This window comes from Somniosus microcephalus, chromosome 4 (assembly GCF_052327205.1).
Source record: "Somniosus microcephalus isolate GS21.2 chromosome 4, FLI_Smic_1.0, whole genome shotgun sequence".
Lineage (NCBI taxonomy): Eukaryota > Metazoa > Chordata > Chondrichthyes > Squaliformes > Somniosidae > Somniosus > Somniosus microcephalus.
This window is the reverse complement of record NC_140990.1, coordinates 93,256,549-93,275,322: the sequence shown is the minus strand read 5'-3', so window position 1 is coordinate 93,275,322 and position 18,774 is coordinate 93,256,549. Positions and strand designations below refer to the sequence as shown.

Sequence of the window (18,774 nt, the reverse complement as noted above, 5' to 3'; positions counted from 1 at the left end):
GGGTTGACGGCCGGGACCCTGGGGGAGCTCATCAACAAGGTAGGTGCCATGGGGCGACGGGGTAATGAGGGGGTGCCCAGAACTGGCACGAGGAGTGATGTCGACGGAGACATCTCCACAAACACACCCCCCCCCAACCCTCGCACCTCCAACACACCACCCAAGCACAGCTCCCCACACATCACACACACCGTCACACTCTCACACACCGCCCGCACACGCACACGCACCACACACACACACACAACACACAGACCTGTCCATCGTGCAAACACCGCTCCCAAACACACCTCCCTTCACACACAATCCACACACCACACACACACACGCCTCCCCCTATACGGACACACCCCACATGCCTCCGCCACAGAAGCGCAGGACTGCCCCACACGCAAACACACACCCAATGACGCGCACACCCTACGGCGCACGCACCCAATAACACAATTGCAATAATGTACACATATATTGAGACACACACATGCAACAGCAGACAAGATCGTCCAACAACACATGTGATAACTGTAGGTGACCTGATTGCTGTGCCTCCCTAACGCTTGTTTGCCCTTCCCCGCAGGCTGTTGATGCTCTCCTCATCACCCAGGTGATCAGCGTGGTTCTGGAGGAGGACGGCACAGTTGTGGAGGGCGAGGACTTCTTTGAGCACCTGGATGATGACATGACGTTAATGGTTTTGGAGAAAGGACAGCGATGGAAATCGCCCAAGGTGTGTCAGTTGGAACGGTTCCTTCATGGCCTTCGCGGGTCATTAAATGTAACAACTTAGGCAGGGAGCGGAGTGGAGGGGGAGACACTGCCCCTGAGCCAGAAACATAGAAGATAGGAGCAGGAGTAGGCCATACGGCCCCTCGAGCCTGCTCCGCCATTCAATGAGATCATGGCTGATCATCCAAATTCAGTACCCTGTCCCTGCCTTCTCCCCATATCCCTTGATCCCTTTAGCCTTAAGAAATATATCCAACTCCTTCTTGAATATATTTAATGAACTGGCCTCCACCGCCCTCTGTGGCAGAGAATTCCACAGGTTCACCACTCTCTGGGTGAAGAAATTCCTCCTCATTTCAGCCCTAAATGGCTTACCCCTTATCCTTAGACTATGACCCCTGGTTCTGGACTCCCCGGCCATCAGAAACATCCTTCCTGCATCTAGTCTGTTCAGGCCTGACAGAATTTTATAGGTTTCGATGAGATCCCCTCTCAATCTTCTAAACTCCAGTGAGTATAAGCCCAATCGACACAATCTCTCCTCATAAGTCATTCCTGCCATCCCAGGTATCAGCCTGGTGAATCTTCGCTGCACTCCCTCCATGGCAAGAACGTCCTTCCTCAGGTATGGTGACCAAAACTGCACACAATACTCAAGGTGTGGTCTCACCAAGGCCCTGTACAACTGCAGCAAGACATCCTTGTTCCTGTACTCGAACCCTCTTGCTACGAAGGCCAACATACCATTTGCCGCCTTAACCACCTGCTGTACCTGCATGCTTACCTTCAGCGACTGGTGCACAAAAACACCCAAGTCTCTTTGCACTTCCCCTTCTTCCAATCTATTGCCATTCAAAAAATAATCTGCCTTCCTGTTTTTGCCACCAAAGTGGATAACCTCACATTTATCCACATTATAGTGCATTTGCCATGTTTCTGCCCAATCACCCAACCTGTCCAAATCGTCCTGGAGTTTCTCGACATCCTCCTCACAGCATACCCTCCCACCCAGCTTTGTGTTGTCTGCAAATTTGGAGATATTACATCCAATTCCCTCGTCCAGATCATTAATATATATTGTGAACAGCTAGGGTCCTGGGACCGATCCTTGCGGTACCCCACTAGTCACTGTCTGCCACTCGGAAAACGACCCGTTTATTCCAACTCTTTGCTTTCTGTCCGCCAACCAGTTCTCTATCCAAGTCAATACCTTGCCCCCAATCCCATGTGCCTTAATTTTGCACGCTAATCTCTTATGCGGGACCTTATCGAAAGCCTTCTGAAAGTCCAAATACACCACATCCACTGGTTTTACCTTATCTATTTTACCAGTTACATCCTCAAAAAATTCCAGTAGATTAGTCAAGTATGATTTACCTTTTGTAAATCCATGTTGACTTTGTCCGATCCTGTCGCTACTTTCCAAGTGCTCTGCTATTACATCTTTTATAATGGACTCTAGCATTTTCCCCACTACCGATGTCAGGCTTACCAGTCTATAATTCCCTGCTTTTTCTCTACCACCTTTTTTGAATAGTGGGGTAACATTAGCTACCCTCCAATCCATGGGTACCGTCCCAGAGTCTATCGAGTTCTGGAAGATGACCAGCAATGCATCTACTATCTCTAGGGCCACTTCCTTAAATACCCTAGGATGTAGATTATCAGGCCCTGGGGATTTATCGGCCTTCAGTCCCATCAATTTTCCTAACACCATTTCCCTACAAATACTGATTTCTTTCAGTTCCACCCTTTCATCAGACCCTATGTTCCCCAGCATCTCTGGCAGGTTATTTGTGTCCTCCTTTGTGAAGACAGAACCAAAGTATGTATTTAATTGGTCTGCCATTTCTTTGTTCCCCATTATAAATTCCCCTGATTCTGACTGCAAGGGACCTACGCTTGACTTCACCAATCTTTTTCTCTTCACATATCTATAAAAGCTTTTACAGTCAGTTTTTATGTTCCCTGAAAGCTTACTCTCATAATCTATTTTCCCTTTCTTAATTAATCCCTTTGTCCTCCTTTGTTGAATCCTAAACTGATCCCAATCCTCAGGATTATTGCTTTTTCTGGCCAGTTTATATGTCCTGTCCTTGGATCTTATGCTATCCCTAATTTCCCTTGTTAGCCACGGTTGAGTCACCTTTTTGTTTTATTTTTATGCCAAACTGGGATGAACAAATTCTGTAGTTCATCCATTCGGTCTTTGAACGTTTGCCATTGCCTATCCACCGTCAACCCTTTGAGTGCCATTCCCCAATCAATCCTACCCAACTCGCTCCTCAGACCATCGTAGTTTCCTTTATTTAAATTGAGGACCCTAGTCTCTGAGTCAACTGCTTCATTCTCCATCTTAATGAAGAATTCGATCATATTATGATCGCTCTGACCCAAGGGGCCTCGTAGAACAAGATTGCTAATTAATCCTTTCTCGTTACATAATACCCAGTCTAAGATGGCCTGATCTCTGGTTGGTTCCTCGACATATTGGTCCAGGAATTCCTCCTCCACAGTATTGTTACTAATTTGGTTAGCCCAATCTATATGTAGATTAAAGTCACCCATGATGACTGCTGTGCCTTTATTGCACGCTTCTTTAATTTCCCTTTTAATGCCATCCCCAACCTCCGCCTTACTGTTTGGAGGTCTATATACCACTCACACTAACGTTTTCTTCCCCTTAGTATTTCTCAATTCTACCCATACAGATTCCACATCATCAGAGCTAATATCCTTCATTACAATTGTGTTAATCCCTTCTTTAACCAGTAATGCTACCCCAGTTCACTTTCCTTTTTGCCTATCTTTCCTGAATATCGAATACCCCTGGATGTTAAGTTCCCTGCCTTGGCTATCCTTGAGCCACGTTTCCGTAATCCCAACCAAATCACCTGTATTAATTGGAACAGTAAAATATCTCAATCGAGCGGTATTATCATGCATTTAGTAATCAGGGTCTCTTTCCAGTACAAACAGACTCAGCTAACTTTAGTTCCCAAGGTCAGACCACAGTTAACAGTGAAGCAGGATGTAGGCCCATCGAGGCCTCTGTTTGGTTTTAGCAGTGACGGATACATGAATAGGTTTTATTATTCCGTCTTCATCTCTGCCAATCGGGAAAACTGGCACAAGCCAATGCGTAGTTGCAAAAACACCATGACAGAGCCTCGCAAACCTTGGAACCAACCAGCAACGTAGGTCTGTAATGCCCTGGGAGTGTTTGATGGGACAGTGTAGGGGAGCTTTACTCTGTATCTAACCCGTGCTGTACCACGCCCTGGCAGTGTTTGATGGGACCGTGTAGAGGGAGCTTTACTCTGTATCTAACCCGTGCTGTACCTGCCCTGGTAGTGTTTGATGGGACCGTGTAGAGGGAGCTTTACTCTGTATCTAACCCGTGCTGTATCTGCCCTGGGAGTGTTTGATGGGACAGTGTAGAGGGAGCTTTACTCTGTATCTAACCCGTGCTGTACCTGCCCTGGGAGTGTTTGACGGGACAGTGTAGAGGGAGCTTTACTCTGTATCTAACCCGTGCTGTACCTGCCCTGGTAGTGTTTGATGGGACCGTGTAGAGGGAGCTTTACTCTGTATCTAACCCGTGCTGTATCTGCCCTGGGAGTGTTTGATGGGACAGTGTAGAGGGAGCTTTACTCTGTATCTAACTTGTGCTGTACGTGCCCTGGGCGTGTTTGATGGGACAGTGTAGAGGGAGCTTTACTCTGTATCTAACCTGTGCTGTACCTGCCCTGGAAGTGTTTGATGGGACAGTGTAGAGGGAGCTTTACTCTGTATCTAACCTGTGCTGCACCTGCCCTGGGAGTGTTCGATGGGACAGTGTAGAGGAGCTTTACTCTGTATCTAACCCATGCTGTACCTGCCCTGGCAGTGTTTGATGGGATAATGTAGAGGGAGCTTTAATCTCTATCTAACCCGTGCTGTACCTGTCCTGGGAGTGTTTGTTGGGACAGTGTAGAGGGAGCTTTACTCTATATCTAACCCGTGCTGTACCTGCCCTGGGAGTGTTTGTTGGGACAGTGTAGAGGGAGCTTTACTCTGTATCTAACCCGTGCTGTACCTGCCCTGGGAGTGTTTGTTGGGACAGTGTAGAGGGAGCTTTACTCTATATCTAACCTGTGCGGTACCTTCTGGGTGTGTTTGATGGGACAGTGTAGAGGGAGCTTTCCTCTGTATCTAACCCGTGCTGTACCTGCCCTGGGAGTGTTTGATGGGACAGAGTAGAGGGAGCTTTCCTCTGTATCTAACCCGTGCTAAACCTGCCCTGGGAGTGTTTGATAGGACAGAGTAGAGGGAGCTTTCCTCTGTATCTAACCCGTGCTAAACCTGCCCTGGGAGTGTTTGATGGGACAGTGTAGAGGGAGATTTACTCTGTATCTAACCTGTGCTGTACCTGCCCTGGGAGTGTTTGATGGGACAGTGTAGAGGGAGCTTTCCTCTGTATCTAACCCGTGCTAAACCTGCCCTGGGAGTGTTTGATGGGACAGTGTAGAGGGAGATTTACTCTGTATCTAACCCATAATAGGCAGTTGACATTTTATTGCAGGGTGGCGCGATTTCGTACTCACTGACCCAGAATCCCAAGAACACCAAAGACATCGCCCGGATCACCTTCGATATCTACAAGCTCAACCCCAAGGACCTCTTCGGCTCCGTCAACATCAGGGCCACCTTCTATGGCCTGTACTCCATGACCTTTGACATCAAGTGTCTGGGTCCAAAGAAGGTCATCAGGTAAAAGGGTGGGCTGAATCACGTCGCTCTCGTTGTGGGCGGGAGAGGGAGGCCGGGGCCTGCAAAGAATGACACACCCATCCAGCATCCCTAAACCCTACACGTGCAGTGGCTTCGTTTGAGGTGCTGTCACCGTCGCTCTGTCGGCAGGGAGGTGGCCATGTTGTGCACAGTGAGATCCCACAAGCAGCAATGAGATGAATGACCCAGTTAATCTGTCATTTAATGATTTTGGTTTGAGAGATAAATATAGGCCCCAGGACACCGGGGAGAACTCCCGCTGCTCTTCTTCCAATAGCAGCCGCGGGAACTCTTACCTCCACCTGAAAGGGCAGACGGGGGGGGGGGTCCCTCGGTTTTCATGTTGCGTCCGAGAGACGGCCCCCCCGACAGTGCAGCACTTCCCTCAGTACTGGCACTGGGAGTGTCGGCCCTGGATTATGAGGGCTCGAGTCTCCGGAGTGTATACCCGCGGCCTTCTGCGAGAGGGAAAGGAACCAGTTCACGGCCTAGCACGTTGGACACAAGCATAGTGGCTATTGAAGGAGCTTTTGTGCCTTTACTCATGGGCAGTAGCACAGGAAAGTGGCTCAGACCTTTAGTCAGAAAAGGAGCAACATGGAAGATAGGAGCAGGAGTAGGCCATTCGGCCCCTCGAGCCTGCTCCGCCATTCAATGAGACCATGGCTGATCATCCAAACTCAGTACCCTGTCCCTGCCTTCTCCCCATATCAGTTGATCCCTTTAGCCTTAAGAAATATATCCAACTCCTTCTTGAATATATTTAATGAATTGGCCTCAACTGCCTTCTGTGGTAGAGAATTCCACAGGCTCACCACTCTCTGGGTGAAGAAATTCCGCCTCATCTCTGTCCTAAATGGCTTACCCCTTATCCTTAGACTGTGACCCCTGGTTCTGGACTCCCCGCCATCGGGAACACCCTTCCTGCATCTAGTCTGTCTAGTCCTGTTAGAATTTTATAAGTTTCAATGAGATCCCCTCTCATTCTTCTAAACTCCAGTGAGTATAAGCCCAATCGATCCAATCTCTCCTCATACGTCATTCCTGCCATCCCAGGTATCAGTCTGGTGAATCTTCGCTGCACTCTCTCCATGGCAAGAACATCCTTCCTCAGATAAGGCGACCAAAACCGCACACAATACTCAAGGTGTGGTCTCACCAAGGCCCTGTACAACTGCAGCAAGACATCCTTGCTCCTGTACTCGAATCCTCTCGCTACGAAGGCCAACATACCATTTTCCTTCTTAACCGCCTGCTGCACCTGCATGCTTACCTTCAGCGACTGGTGCACAGGACTCCCAGGTCTCGTTGCACTTCCCCTTTTCCCAATCTATTGCCGTTCAGGTAATAATCTGCCTTCCTGTTTTTGCCACCAAAGTGGATAACCTCGCATTTATCCACATTATACTGCATCTGCGATACATCTGCCCAATCACCCAACCTGTCCAAATCACCCTGTAGTTTCTTGGCATCCTCCTCACAGCACACCCTCCCACCCAGCATTTTGTCGTCTGCAAACTTGGAGATATTACATCTAGTTCCCTCGTCTAGATCATTAATATATATTGTGAATAGCTGGGGTCCTAGCACCGATCTCTGCGGTACCCCACTAGTCACTGCCTGCCACTCGGAAAAAGAGCCGTTTATTCCAACTCGTTGCTTCCTGTCTGCCAGACAGTTCTCTATCCAAGTCAGTACCTTGCCCCCAATCCCATGTACTTTAACTTTACACGCTAATCTCTTATGCGGGACCTTATCAAAAGCCTTCTGAAAGTTCAAATACACCACATCCACTGGTTCTCCCTTATCTATTCTATCAGTTACATCCTCAAAAAATTCCAGTAGATTTGTCAAGCACGATTTACCTTTTGTAAATCCATGTTGACTTTGTCCGATCCTGTCACTGTTTTCCAAGTGCTCTGCTATTACATCTTTTATAATGGACTCTAGCATTTTCCCCACTACTGATGTCAGGCTTACCGGTCTATAATTCCCCGTTTTCTCTCTACCACCTTTTTTGAATAGTGGGGTAACATTAGCTACCCTCCAATCCATGGGTACTGTTCCAGAGTCTATCGAGTTCTGGAAGATGACCAGCAATGCATCTACTATTTCTAGGGCCACTTCCTTAAGTACCCAAGGATGTAGATTATCAGGCCCTGGGGATTTATCGGCCTTCAATCCCGTCAATTTCCTTTACACCATTTCCCCACAAATACTGATTTCATTCAGTCCCTCCCTCTCATTCGACCTTATGTTCCCCGACATCTCTGGGAGGTTATTTGTGTCCTCCTTTGTGAAGACAGAACCAAAGTATGTATTTAACTGGTCGCCATTTCTTTGTTCCCCATTATAAATCCCCCTGATTCTGACTGCAAGGGACCTACGCTTGACTTCACCAATCTTTTTCTCTTCCCATATCTATAGAAGCTTTCACAGTCAGTTTTTATGTTCCCTGCAAGCTTACTCTCATACTCTATTTTCCCCCTCTTAATTAATCCCTTTGTCCTCCTTTGCTGAACCCTAAACTGCTCCCAATCCTCAGGTTTGCTGCTTTTTCTGGCCAATTTATATGTCCTCTCCTTGGATCTTATGCTATCCCTAATTTCCCTTGTTAGCCACAGTTGAGTCAACTTTTTTGTTTTATTCTTATGCCAAACGGATGAACAAATTCTGTAGTTCATCCATGCGATATTTAAATGTTTGCCATTGCATATCCACAGTCAACCCTTTAAGTAACATTCCCCAATCCATCCTAACCAACTCGCACCTCATACCATCGTAGTTTCCTTTATTTAAATTCAGGACCCTAGTCTCTGAGTCAACTACTTCACTCTCCATCTTAATGAAGAATTTGATCATATTATGATTGCTCCGACCCAAGGGGCCTCGCACAACAAGATTGCTAATTAATCCTTTCTCATTACATAATACCCAGTGTAAGATGGCCTGATCTCTGGTTGGTTCCTCAACATATTGGTCCAGGAAACCATCCCGTATACACTCCAGGAATTCCTCCTCCACAGTATTGTTACTAATTTGGTTAGCCCAATCTATATGTAGATTAAAGTCACCCATGATAACTGCTGTGCCCTTATTGCACACGTCTCTAATTTCCCGTTTAATGCCATCCCCAACCTCGGCATTACTGTTTGGGGGTCTGTATACAACTCCCACTAACGTTTTTTGCCTCTTGGTATTTCTCAGCTCTACCCATACAGATTCCACATCATCAGAGCTAATATCCTTCCTTATTGTTGTGTTAATCTCCTCTTTAACCAGCAATGCTACCCCACCTCCTTTTCCTTTTTGCCTGTCTTTCCTGAATATTGAATACCCCTGGATGTTGAGTTCCCAGCCTTGGTCACCCTGGAGCCATGTTTCTGTAATCCAGTCATATCATATCCATTTACATCTATTTGCGCAGCTAATTCATCCACCTTATTGCGAATGCGCCTCGCATTAAGACACAAAGCCTTCAGGGTTTTTTTTTTAACACTCTTAGACCTTTTAGAACTATTATTTACTGTAGCCATGTTTGATTTAAATGCTTGATTTCTCTGCCTGCCACTTTTGCTTTTCTCCTTCCTGTCTTTTGCTTCTATCCTTGTTTCCCATTCCTCTGTCTCCCTGCACAGGTTCCCAACTCCCTGTCATTTTAGTTTAAACCCTCCCCAACAGCACTAGCAAACACTCCCCCTAGGACATCGGTCCCGGCCCTGCCCAGGTGCAAACCATCCGGTTTGAACTGGTCCCACCTCCCCCAGAACCGGTTCCAATGTCCCAGGAATTTGAAACCCTCCCCCTTGCACCATTCCTCTAGCCACGTATTCATCTGAAATATCCTTCTATTTCTACTCTGACTAACATGTGGCACTGGTAGCAATCCTGAGATTACTACCTTTGAGGTCCTATTTTTTAATTTACCTCCTAACTCCCTATATTCAGCTTTTAGGACCTCATCCCGGTTTTTACCTATATCGTTGGTACCTATATGCACCACAACAACTGGCTGCTCCTCCTCCCCCTCCGGAATGCTCTGCAGCCGCTCTGAGACATCCTTGACCCTTGCACCAGGGAGGCAACATACCATCCTGGAGTCTCGTTTGTGGCCACAGAAACACCTATCTATTCCCCTTACAATAGAATCCCCTATTACTATAGCTCGCCCACTATTTTTCCTCCTGTCCCGTGCAGTAGAACCACCCACGGTGCCAGGAAGTTGGCTGCTGCTGTCTTTCCCCGATAAGCCACCCCCCCCAACAATATCCAAAGCGGTATATCTGTTTGAGAGGGGGATGGCCACAGGGGACTCCTGCACTACCTGCCTGCACCTACTACTCTGCCTGGCAGTCACCCATTCCCTTCCTGCCTGTGCAGCCTTTACCTGCGGTGTGACCAACTGATTAAATGTGATATCCATGACGTCCTCAGCATCGCGAATGCTCCAGTATGTATCCATTCGCAGCTCCAGCGCCGCAATGCGGTCTGCCAGTAGCTGCAGCTGGATACACTTCCCACACACATGGTCGTCAGAGACAGAGGAAGTGTCCCTGATTTCCCACATAGTGCAGGAGGAGCATACCACGGCACCGAGCTGTCCTGCCATGACTTACCCTTCAATTAATTTAAATTAACTTAAATCAAATCAATACCACCAATTACACTACAATTAAATGATATACTCAAGGGCCCTTGGTTACTAGCACTAGAAACTATAACCACAAAAAAATTAAGACCTTCTAAATTTTATAAACTATGAACCTTAACTGTCAAACTATAGAGTAGTAATAAATACTCCCTGGCCGTACTAACCCAATCAGCTGCTCCCTCCTGCCCGCGTCACGTTTTGAATCGTGACGTGGCTCTGGAACACCACCGCCGGTCTGAGATTGGTAAGCCTCTGCAAAGAAAGCCCGTGAAAGTGAGTTTAAATACTCACTGGGTCTCCGGTCTCACTGCTCCCAACACCAGCCTCTGCAAAGAAAGCCCGCGAAAGTGAGTTTAAATACTCACTGGGTCTCCGGTCTCACTGCTCCCAACACCAGCCTCTGCAAAGAAAGCCCGCGAAAGTGAGTTTAAATACTCACTGGGTCTCCGGTCTCACTGCTCCCGACACCAGCCTCTGTAAAGAAAGCCCGCGAAAGTGAGTTTAAATACTCACTGGATCTCCGGTCTCACTGCTCCCGACACCAGCCTCTGCAAAGAAAGCCCACGAAAGTGAGTTTAAATACTCACTGGGTCTCCAGTCTCACTGCTCCCGACACCAGCCTCTGTAAAAAAAAGCCCGCGAAAGTGAGTTTAAATACTCACTGGGTCTCCGGTCTCACTGCTCCCGACACCAGCCTCTGCCAACATATAGCAACAGGCTTGAAGCCGACAGCCATGGAGAGCAGCACATTGAGCAGGCCCAGAGCCCCTAACCACGGCTATTAATCAGAATAGTAAAATATCTCAATCGAGCAGTTCCATCAAGCATTTAGTAATCACTGTCTGTTTCCAGTACAAACAGACTCGGCTAACTTTAATTCCCAAGGTTAGACCACAGTCAACAGTGAAGCAGGATGTAGGCCCATCGAGGCCTCTGTTTGGTTTCAGCAGTGACGGACGCACAGATAGTTGACATTTTTCTGTCTTCGCCTCTGCCAATCGGGGAAAACTGGCCAAAGCCAACGGCAGGTGCAAAAACACCCAGACAGAGCCTCACAAAACTCGATACCAGCCCGCAACATAGGCCTTAATGCGTAGTTACAGAAAATAAGCAGAGGGACTCCTGCCCTGGGAGTGTTTGATGGGACAGTGTAGTGGAAGCTTTACTCTGTATCTAACCCGTGCTGTACCTGCCCTGGGAGTGTTTGATGGGACAGTGTAGAGGGAGCTTTACTCTGTATCTAACCTGTGCTGTACCTGCCCTGGGAGTGTTTGATGGGACAGTGTAGAGGGAGCTTTACTCTGTATCTAACCCGTGCTGTACCTGCTCTGGGAGTGTTTGATGGGACAGTGTAGTGGAAGCTTTACTCTGTATCTAACACGTGCTGTACCTGCCCTGGGAGTGTTTGATGGGACAGTGTAGAGGGAGCTTTACTCTGTATCTAACCCGTGCAGTACCTGTCCTGGGAGTGTTTGATGGGACAGTGTAGAGGGAGCTTTACTCTGTGATGTGCCTCAATAAATCCGAGACTCGATGTTAGCGAAACAAAACAAGGCTTTTATTGACTTAGAAGGTAACACACAGAGGAGAATGTATCTTCCATCCAGAGGTCTGCCGTACTGGATGTGCTGCAGGCTGGGCCAGCTTACATAGGAGCCAGGTATGGGCGGAGCCCTACACACAGTACAATACAATGGAAATGAAACTGAAACCAACCACAGTCACAGGCAGAGAAATACTGATGAGTGATGAATGGAATATTTCATCACATTCACCCCTTCTATAGATTTAGTCTGTTCGGGGGTTTGATAGTCCTCTGCGACCGACGTGGCTGTTGTGGTGCCGCGGGTGTCGGCTGGGTGTCCCCGGTGGCCTCCTGGGTCTCTGCTGGGGGTGCCGCCAGGGTTGTTGAAGGGGTAGTTGGTGGGGGTACCGTTGGTCGATGTTCTTCCGGGGGTGATGAAAGAGTAGTGGGTGGGTAAGAATTGCTGTGGTCGTTGTTGCTGCTGTTGTCGTGGTTGTTGTCGTTACCGGCTGGGGCGACGTCTTTTATGGACACGGTGTCCTCCCTTCCGTCGGCGTGCCGGACATACGCATATTGGGGGTTGGCGTGGAGTAGGTGCACTGACTCCACGAGAGGGTCCGTCTTGTGGCCCCTCACATGCCTTCGCACGAATACCGGACCCGGGGTGGAGAGCCATGATGGCATGGATACGCCTGAGGTGGATTTCCGGGGAAAGACAAACATTCGCTCGTGAGGCGTGGCATTAGTGGCAGTACACAATAGCGACCGTATCGAATGGAGCACATCTGGGAGGACTTCCTGCCAGCGGGAGATAGGGAGGCCTTTGGTCCTTAGAGCTAGAGTGACTGCTTTCCATACTGTCCCGTTCTCTCGCTCCACTTGACCATTACCCCGGAGGTTGTAGCTGGTGGTACGGCTCGTGGCGATCCCCCTGGACAGCATGTACTGGCGTAGCTCTTCACTCATGAAGGGCGCCCCCCTATCCGTCTGGATGTAGCTCGGCATACCGAACAGGCAGAACAGGCTGTTGAGGCATTTAATGACCGTGGCGCTGGTCATGTCTGGGCAGGGGAAGGCGAATGGGAAACGAGAGTATTCATCCACAATGTTCAGGAAGTAAACATTGCGGTCGACGGACGGGAGGGGGCCCTTGAAATCTAAGCTGAGCCGCTCAAAGGGCCGTGTAGCTTTGATTAAGTGGGCTCTATCTGGGCGGTAGAACTGAGGCTTGCACTCAGCGCAAGTGCGACAGTTCCTGGTCAGGGACCGAACTTCCTCAATCGAGTAGGGTAAGTTGCGGGACTTTATGAAGTGGAACAGCCGCGTGACCCCTGGGTGGCAGAGGTCATTGTGGAGGGTCTGTAGCCGATCCCCGGTGGCGCTGGCACACATCCCTCGTGAAAGGGCGTCGGGGGATTCGTTAAGGGCCCCTGGCCGGTAAATGATGTCATAATCGAAGGTGGAGAGCTCGATCCGCCACCTCAGAATCTTATCATTTTTAATCTTCCCCCTCTGTTTATTATTGAACATAAACGCTACCGACCGCTGGTCGGTAAGTAGGGTGAAGCGTTTGCCAACTAGGTAGTGGCGCCAGTGGCGCACTGCCTCCACGATGGCTTAGGCCTCCTTTTCTACGGAGGAGTGTCTGATCTCGGGCCCTTGGAGGGTCCTCGAGAAGAAAGCTACGGGCCGCCCCGCCTGGTTGAGGGTGGCCGCCAAGGCAAAGTCAGACGCATCACTTTCCACTTGAAAGGGAGTGTTCTCGTCCACTGCCTGTAGCGTGGCCCGCTCAATATCCTGCTTAATGCTTTTGAAGGCGGCATGGGCCTCAGCAGAGAGCGGAAAAGAGGATGCTTTCAAGAGGGGGCGGGCTTTGTCGGAGTAGTTGGGGACCCATTGGGAATAATAAGAAAATAACCCCAGGCACCTTTTCAGGGCTTTGGGAGTGTTGGGCAGGGGCAGCTCCCGTAGGGGGCGCAATCGGTCGGGGTCTGGTCCGATTTCCCCATTCTCCACCACGCTGCCTAGTATGCAGAGGCGCGTGGTGTTGTAAACGCACTTGTCCTCGTTGTAGGTGAGGTTGAGTTTTTGTGCGGTTTTCAGGAACCTCTCGAGGTTCGAGTCGTGATCCTGCTGGTTGTGACCACAGATGGTGACATTGTCGAGGTAGGGGAAGGTTGCCTGCAAGCGGTGGTCATCGACCATGCGGTCCATCTCCCTCTGGAAGACCGAGACCCCATTCGTCACCCCAAAGGGGACTCTGAGGAATTGGTAGAGGCGTCCGTTCGCCTCGAAGGCGGTGTACGGGCGGTCCTCTGGTCTGATAGGGAGCTGGTGGTACGCTGACTTGAGGTCGATGGTGGAGAACACCCGGTATTGGGCGATTTGGTTCACCATTTCTGATATGCGGGGTAGCGGGTAGGCGTCTAGTTGGGTGTACCTGTTGATCGTTTGGCTATAGTCGATCACCATCTGTTTCTTCTCGCTACCCCTTACCACCACCACTTGGGCGCGCCACGGGCTATTACTGCGTTCAATAATGCGCTCTTTCAGGAGCCTGTCTACCTCGGTCGCGATAAACCGCCTGTCCTCCCAGCTGTACCTCCTGCTTATGGTCGCTATTGGCCGGCAGTTAGGGGTAAGGTTCGCGAATAGCGAAGGCGGCTTTACCTTCAGGGTAGCCAGACCGCACACTGTGAGGGGCGGCTGGGACCCACCGTAATTGAGCGTGATGCTTTGGTGGTAGCACTGGAAATCCAGGCCCAAGATCACGCTCGCACATAGATTCTTCATGATTAATACTTTAAAATTATCGTATACAGTTCCGTTAACGGACAATTGTACCATGCAGTAACCCATAATGGTCGATGTCTGGGTTTTATCAGCCATAGAGATGGTACCCCGAGTAGGGACCACCTTTAGGGAGAGTTGTTGTACCAGTTCAGGGTGGATAAAACTCTCCGTGCTTCCACTGTCAATTAAACATTTAACCCTGCACCCGTTTACCTCGATGTCCACCATTGATTTGGCTAGCGGGTGCGGCCTGGTCTGGTCCACTGTGACCGATGCCACTGTAGGGCCCTGATCGAGACAAGATGGCGTCCACGCTGTCTGCTCACAAGATGGCGGACCCCACGAGGTCGGGCAAGATGGCGTCCAAGATGGCCGCTCCCACGGCGCACACGCGGCGGTGGCGGGTTTTCCGGCGGGGTTCCCTCTGCACACCTTCCTGAAGTGCCCCTTCTTACCGCAGTTAAAGCAGGTGGTGCCTTTCACCGGGCACAGGTTTCTGGTGTGCTTCGGCTGCCCGCAGAAGTAGCAGTTGGGTCCCCGACGCGTCGCGGCTGTCGTAGGGCTTCTGGGGGGAGAGCGGGGCCCCAACGGTGTCGGGCTGCTGGGCGGGGAAGATGCCTTCCAAGATGGCGGCGCCCTTGGTGCACACGTGGCGGCGTGGACGGCGTGGGCTGAAGAGTAGGCATCCGAGTTTCTCTGGGCCACATCCAGGGATCGTGCTGTGTCCGCAGCCTGTTTCCGGTCCAATCCCGTTTTTTCCAGCAGTCTCTGCCGGATGTAAGTGGAGCTGAGGCCTGTGATAAAGGCATTGCGAACAAGCTCGTCAGTGTACACTGCGGCTTTTACATCTTGGCACTTGCAGTCTTTGCCAAGCGTTTTCAGGGTGCCTAGGAACTCCTCCACCGATTCCCCAGGTCGCTGTGCGCGAGTAGCGAGCAGATGCCTAGCATACACCTCATTCGTAGGCTGCTGGTAATGCGCCTTTAAGATGTCGCAGGCGGCCGGGTACGTGTCGGCGTCTTGGATGAGGGGGTAAACCCGGTGGCTTACCCAATTCCGCAGAATTCCGAGTTTCATACTCGCAGCGTCCGTAGCGTCTTTGACGGCTGCGGAATTGTCCAGGAAGAATTCCATACACATAAACCAGTGTCCGAAGCGTGCCGATGCATCCGAAGCATGCTGGTCCAAATCCAAACGTTCGGGTTTCAAGAGTTGATCCATTGTGTTGAAAATTAAGTCAATAAAATTGATGTGCCTCAATAAATCCAAGACTCGATGTTAGCGAAACAAAACAAGGCTTTTATTGACTTAGAAGGTAACACACAGAGGAGAATGTATCTTCCATCCAGAGGTCTGCCGTACTGGATGTGCTGCAGGCTAGGCCAGCTTACATAGGAGCCAGGTATGGGCGGAGCCCTACACACAGTACAATACAATGGAAATGAAACTGAAACCAACCACAGTCACAGGCAGAGAAATACTGATGAGTGATGAATGGAATATTTCATCACACTCTGTATCTAACCCGTGCTGTACCTGCCCTGGGAGTGTTTGATGGGACAGTGTAGAGGGAGCTTTACTCTGTATCTAACCCATGCTGTACCTGCCCTGGGAGTGTTTGATGGGACAGTGTAGAGGGAGCTTAACTCTGTATCTAACCCGTGCTGTACCTGCCCTGGGAGTGTTTAATGGGACAGTGTAGAGGGAGCTTAACTCTGTATCTAACCCATGCTGTACCTGCCCTGGGAGTGTTTGATGGGGCAGTGTAGAGGGAGCTTTACTCTGTATCTAACCCGTGCTGTACCTGCCCTGGGAGTGTTTGCTGGGACAGTGTAGAGGGAGCTTTACTCTGTATCTAACCCGTGCTGTACCTGCCCTGGGAGTGTTTGATGGGGCATTGTAGAGGGAGCTTTACTCTGTATCTAACCCGTGCTCTACCTGCCCTGGGATCTAACTTGGTGTGTTTTTCCTTTATTCCTGTAGGGAGTTGCTTCGTGTGATCTCTTCGCTGATGTACGCGGTTGGCCAGATCCTTGTCACAGGTTCCTCCTTTACCCGACGCCTAGTGGACGGAAATGACAACATCGCAGTGTACTACGACTAACCCAGCGGTGTAGGCGCACATGCATGCGCACACAGACACGCGCACACAGACACACACTCACACACACGGATACGCACACACTATCAGTGCGTCAGTATCATTGATCGGACTTTTGCCACTCTTAAATCTAGTCTTGTCCTTCCTGTGTGGCTCCTCCCCTCTTTCTCCTGGGATTTAAACAGATCAGACACCCCTGTCGCTATCTCTGATAACCCTGAATCGCGGGGATGCAGAGGGCGGAGAATTATTTCTCTTCGATTCCTGACCTCAGCAGACACACTGTCGTCGCTGCCACTGGGAAGCCCAGGGCAACCCTCGCTTGTCTTCGTTGGGAATTTCCGTGGATCGCCCCTCCAGTTGCTCTCAGTTCCATTCCCATCCAGCCGGAGATTCTCCCTGCGAATAAATTACAGGCTGCTGCTTTTCAATTTCTTTCAAGGTTACGAGCTTGGAATTCCTGGGAAGGGAGTCTCCCGATCCACAGCCCCTGCGGGCCACGTCTGCCGATCTCACCTTCAAGTCCCCACTCCAGAAACTCGAGCCCCGTAATCCAGGGCTGACACGCCCGGTGCCGGTACTGAGGGAGCGCTGCACTGTCGGAGGTGCCGTCTTTCGGATGAGACGTTAAACCGAGGGCCCCCCGCCGTCTGCCCCCTCAGGAGGACGTAAAAGATCCCATGGCCACTATTGGAAGAAGAGCGGGTTGGGGGGTGGGGGAAGAAGAGAAGTGAAGTTCGCCCTGGTGTCCTGGGGCCAATATTTATCCCTCAACCAACATCACTAAAAAACAGATTAACTAGGTCATTCAGCTCATCGCCCTTTGTGGGATCTTGCTGTGCGCAAAATGGCGGCCCCATTCACCTACATAACGGCAGTGACTGCGCTTCAAGGTACTTCCGTTGGCTGTGAAGTTCGTCGGGATGTTTCTGAGAGATGTGACGAGGTGTTTATGTAAAAACCTTTACTCGGGTAGTTCCGGTCTGTGTGGGGTCTCTGTATCAGCAAAAACCTTTATTGTACAAGCTATCCATTCTAATCAGACATTAAAACATTACCGATGGAATGTGGTGTCAACTGATTGCCGGTTTATAACCAAACTGCACGGAGGGAATCCTGAGATGCATCAGCACGTGCAGGGTTAGACAGTCAATGTTTGGATCGCACCGCCCCTTCAATTCCAGTACAGGTCCTGGGGCGGGGCTGTATTTGAACCTGACCTCCAGTGGCATTGCTCACGGGTAGTCTGGATCACAGTCATGTTTAGCTGTGAAGATGGCCTGTCCCTTTAAGTCCACTGCCCGGATCGTCCCTGTGGGGAAATGGTCTGCACAAGGTCAATTAGAGGCCCATCATCGGGGCACGTCGCTGTAGGTTGGCGGCTGCTGGTAAATCCTCGGGATCCTCCCCTCGGGAGAGGTCGGGTTTCTAATCGTCAGAGGAAACCAGCAGGAAATGACTGGCTTCCTCTCTTGTCAGTTGTTGCTGCTCTTGACACTGGGAAACGTGACATGATGAGCTTCGTCACACGGAGTTAGACGGGATTAAAATTTCATCTCTCCCAAACAACAAATTTCAAATCCAGCGGCGACTGGTCGGATCTGTTGAGGGCACTAAAATGGCGGCCCAGGTCCGAGGGCAGCAACGGCTGTAACGTTTCAACTCCTGTGGCGTGATTCAGGTGGGCGATGCCTGCTGACCTCTCTCTCTCGAACTTTCCACCCTCCCCTCTCTCTCGCCTCCTTCAACCCTCCAGCAGCTCAGCGAACATCATCTGCTGCCTGATGCTTGTCCCAATCCTGCCGGCGCTTCACGAAGTGCGCCAGGGCGAAGTTCCGTGCGTTGTGATGGACGATCGGGTCGCTCTGCAGCTCGCTCTCTCTGCCAGCTGCAACGCAAAAGGAAAAGAGTGAGGCGGCTGACAACAAAGGGTGTGGAGTAGTTACTCCTTAGGTTACATTTCAACTTGGTTTAAGTTACTCCTTAAGTTATATTTCAACTTGGATTTAAGTTACTCCTTGAGTTATGTTTTAGCTTAGGTTTAAGTTGCACCTTAAGTTGCATTTCAAGTTGGATTTAAGTTACTCCTTAAGTTATGTTTTAGCTTGGGTTTAAGTTGTACCTTAAGTTATTTGAACTTGGGTCTAAGTTACTCTAAGTTATGTTTCAATTTGGGACTAAGTTACTCCTTAAGCTGAATTTCAA

The 18,774-nt window shown here is 49.9% G+C and overlaps 1 protein-coding gene across 1 annotated transcript; it reads left to right on the top strand.

Moving 5' to 3' along the window:
- Positions 1-3: 3 nt before the first annotated feature.
- cideb (cell death inducing DFFA like effector b) lies at positions 4-17,635 on the top strand (the record flags this gene model as incomplete). The annotated part of the gene is made up of 4 exons (XM_085984114.1): positions 4-39; positions 578-727; positions 5,291-5,478; positions 16,452-17,635. Coding segments are annotated over 4 exons (495 nt in total), but the record flags the coding sequence as incomplete, so codon positions are not given.
- Positions 17,636-18,774: the final 1,139 nt, after the last annotated feature.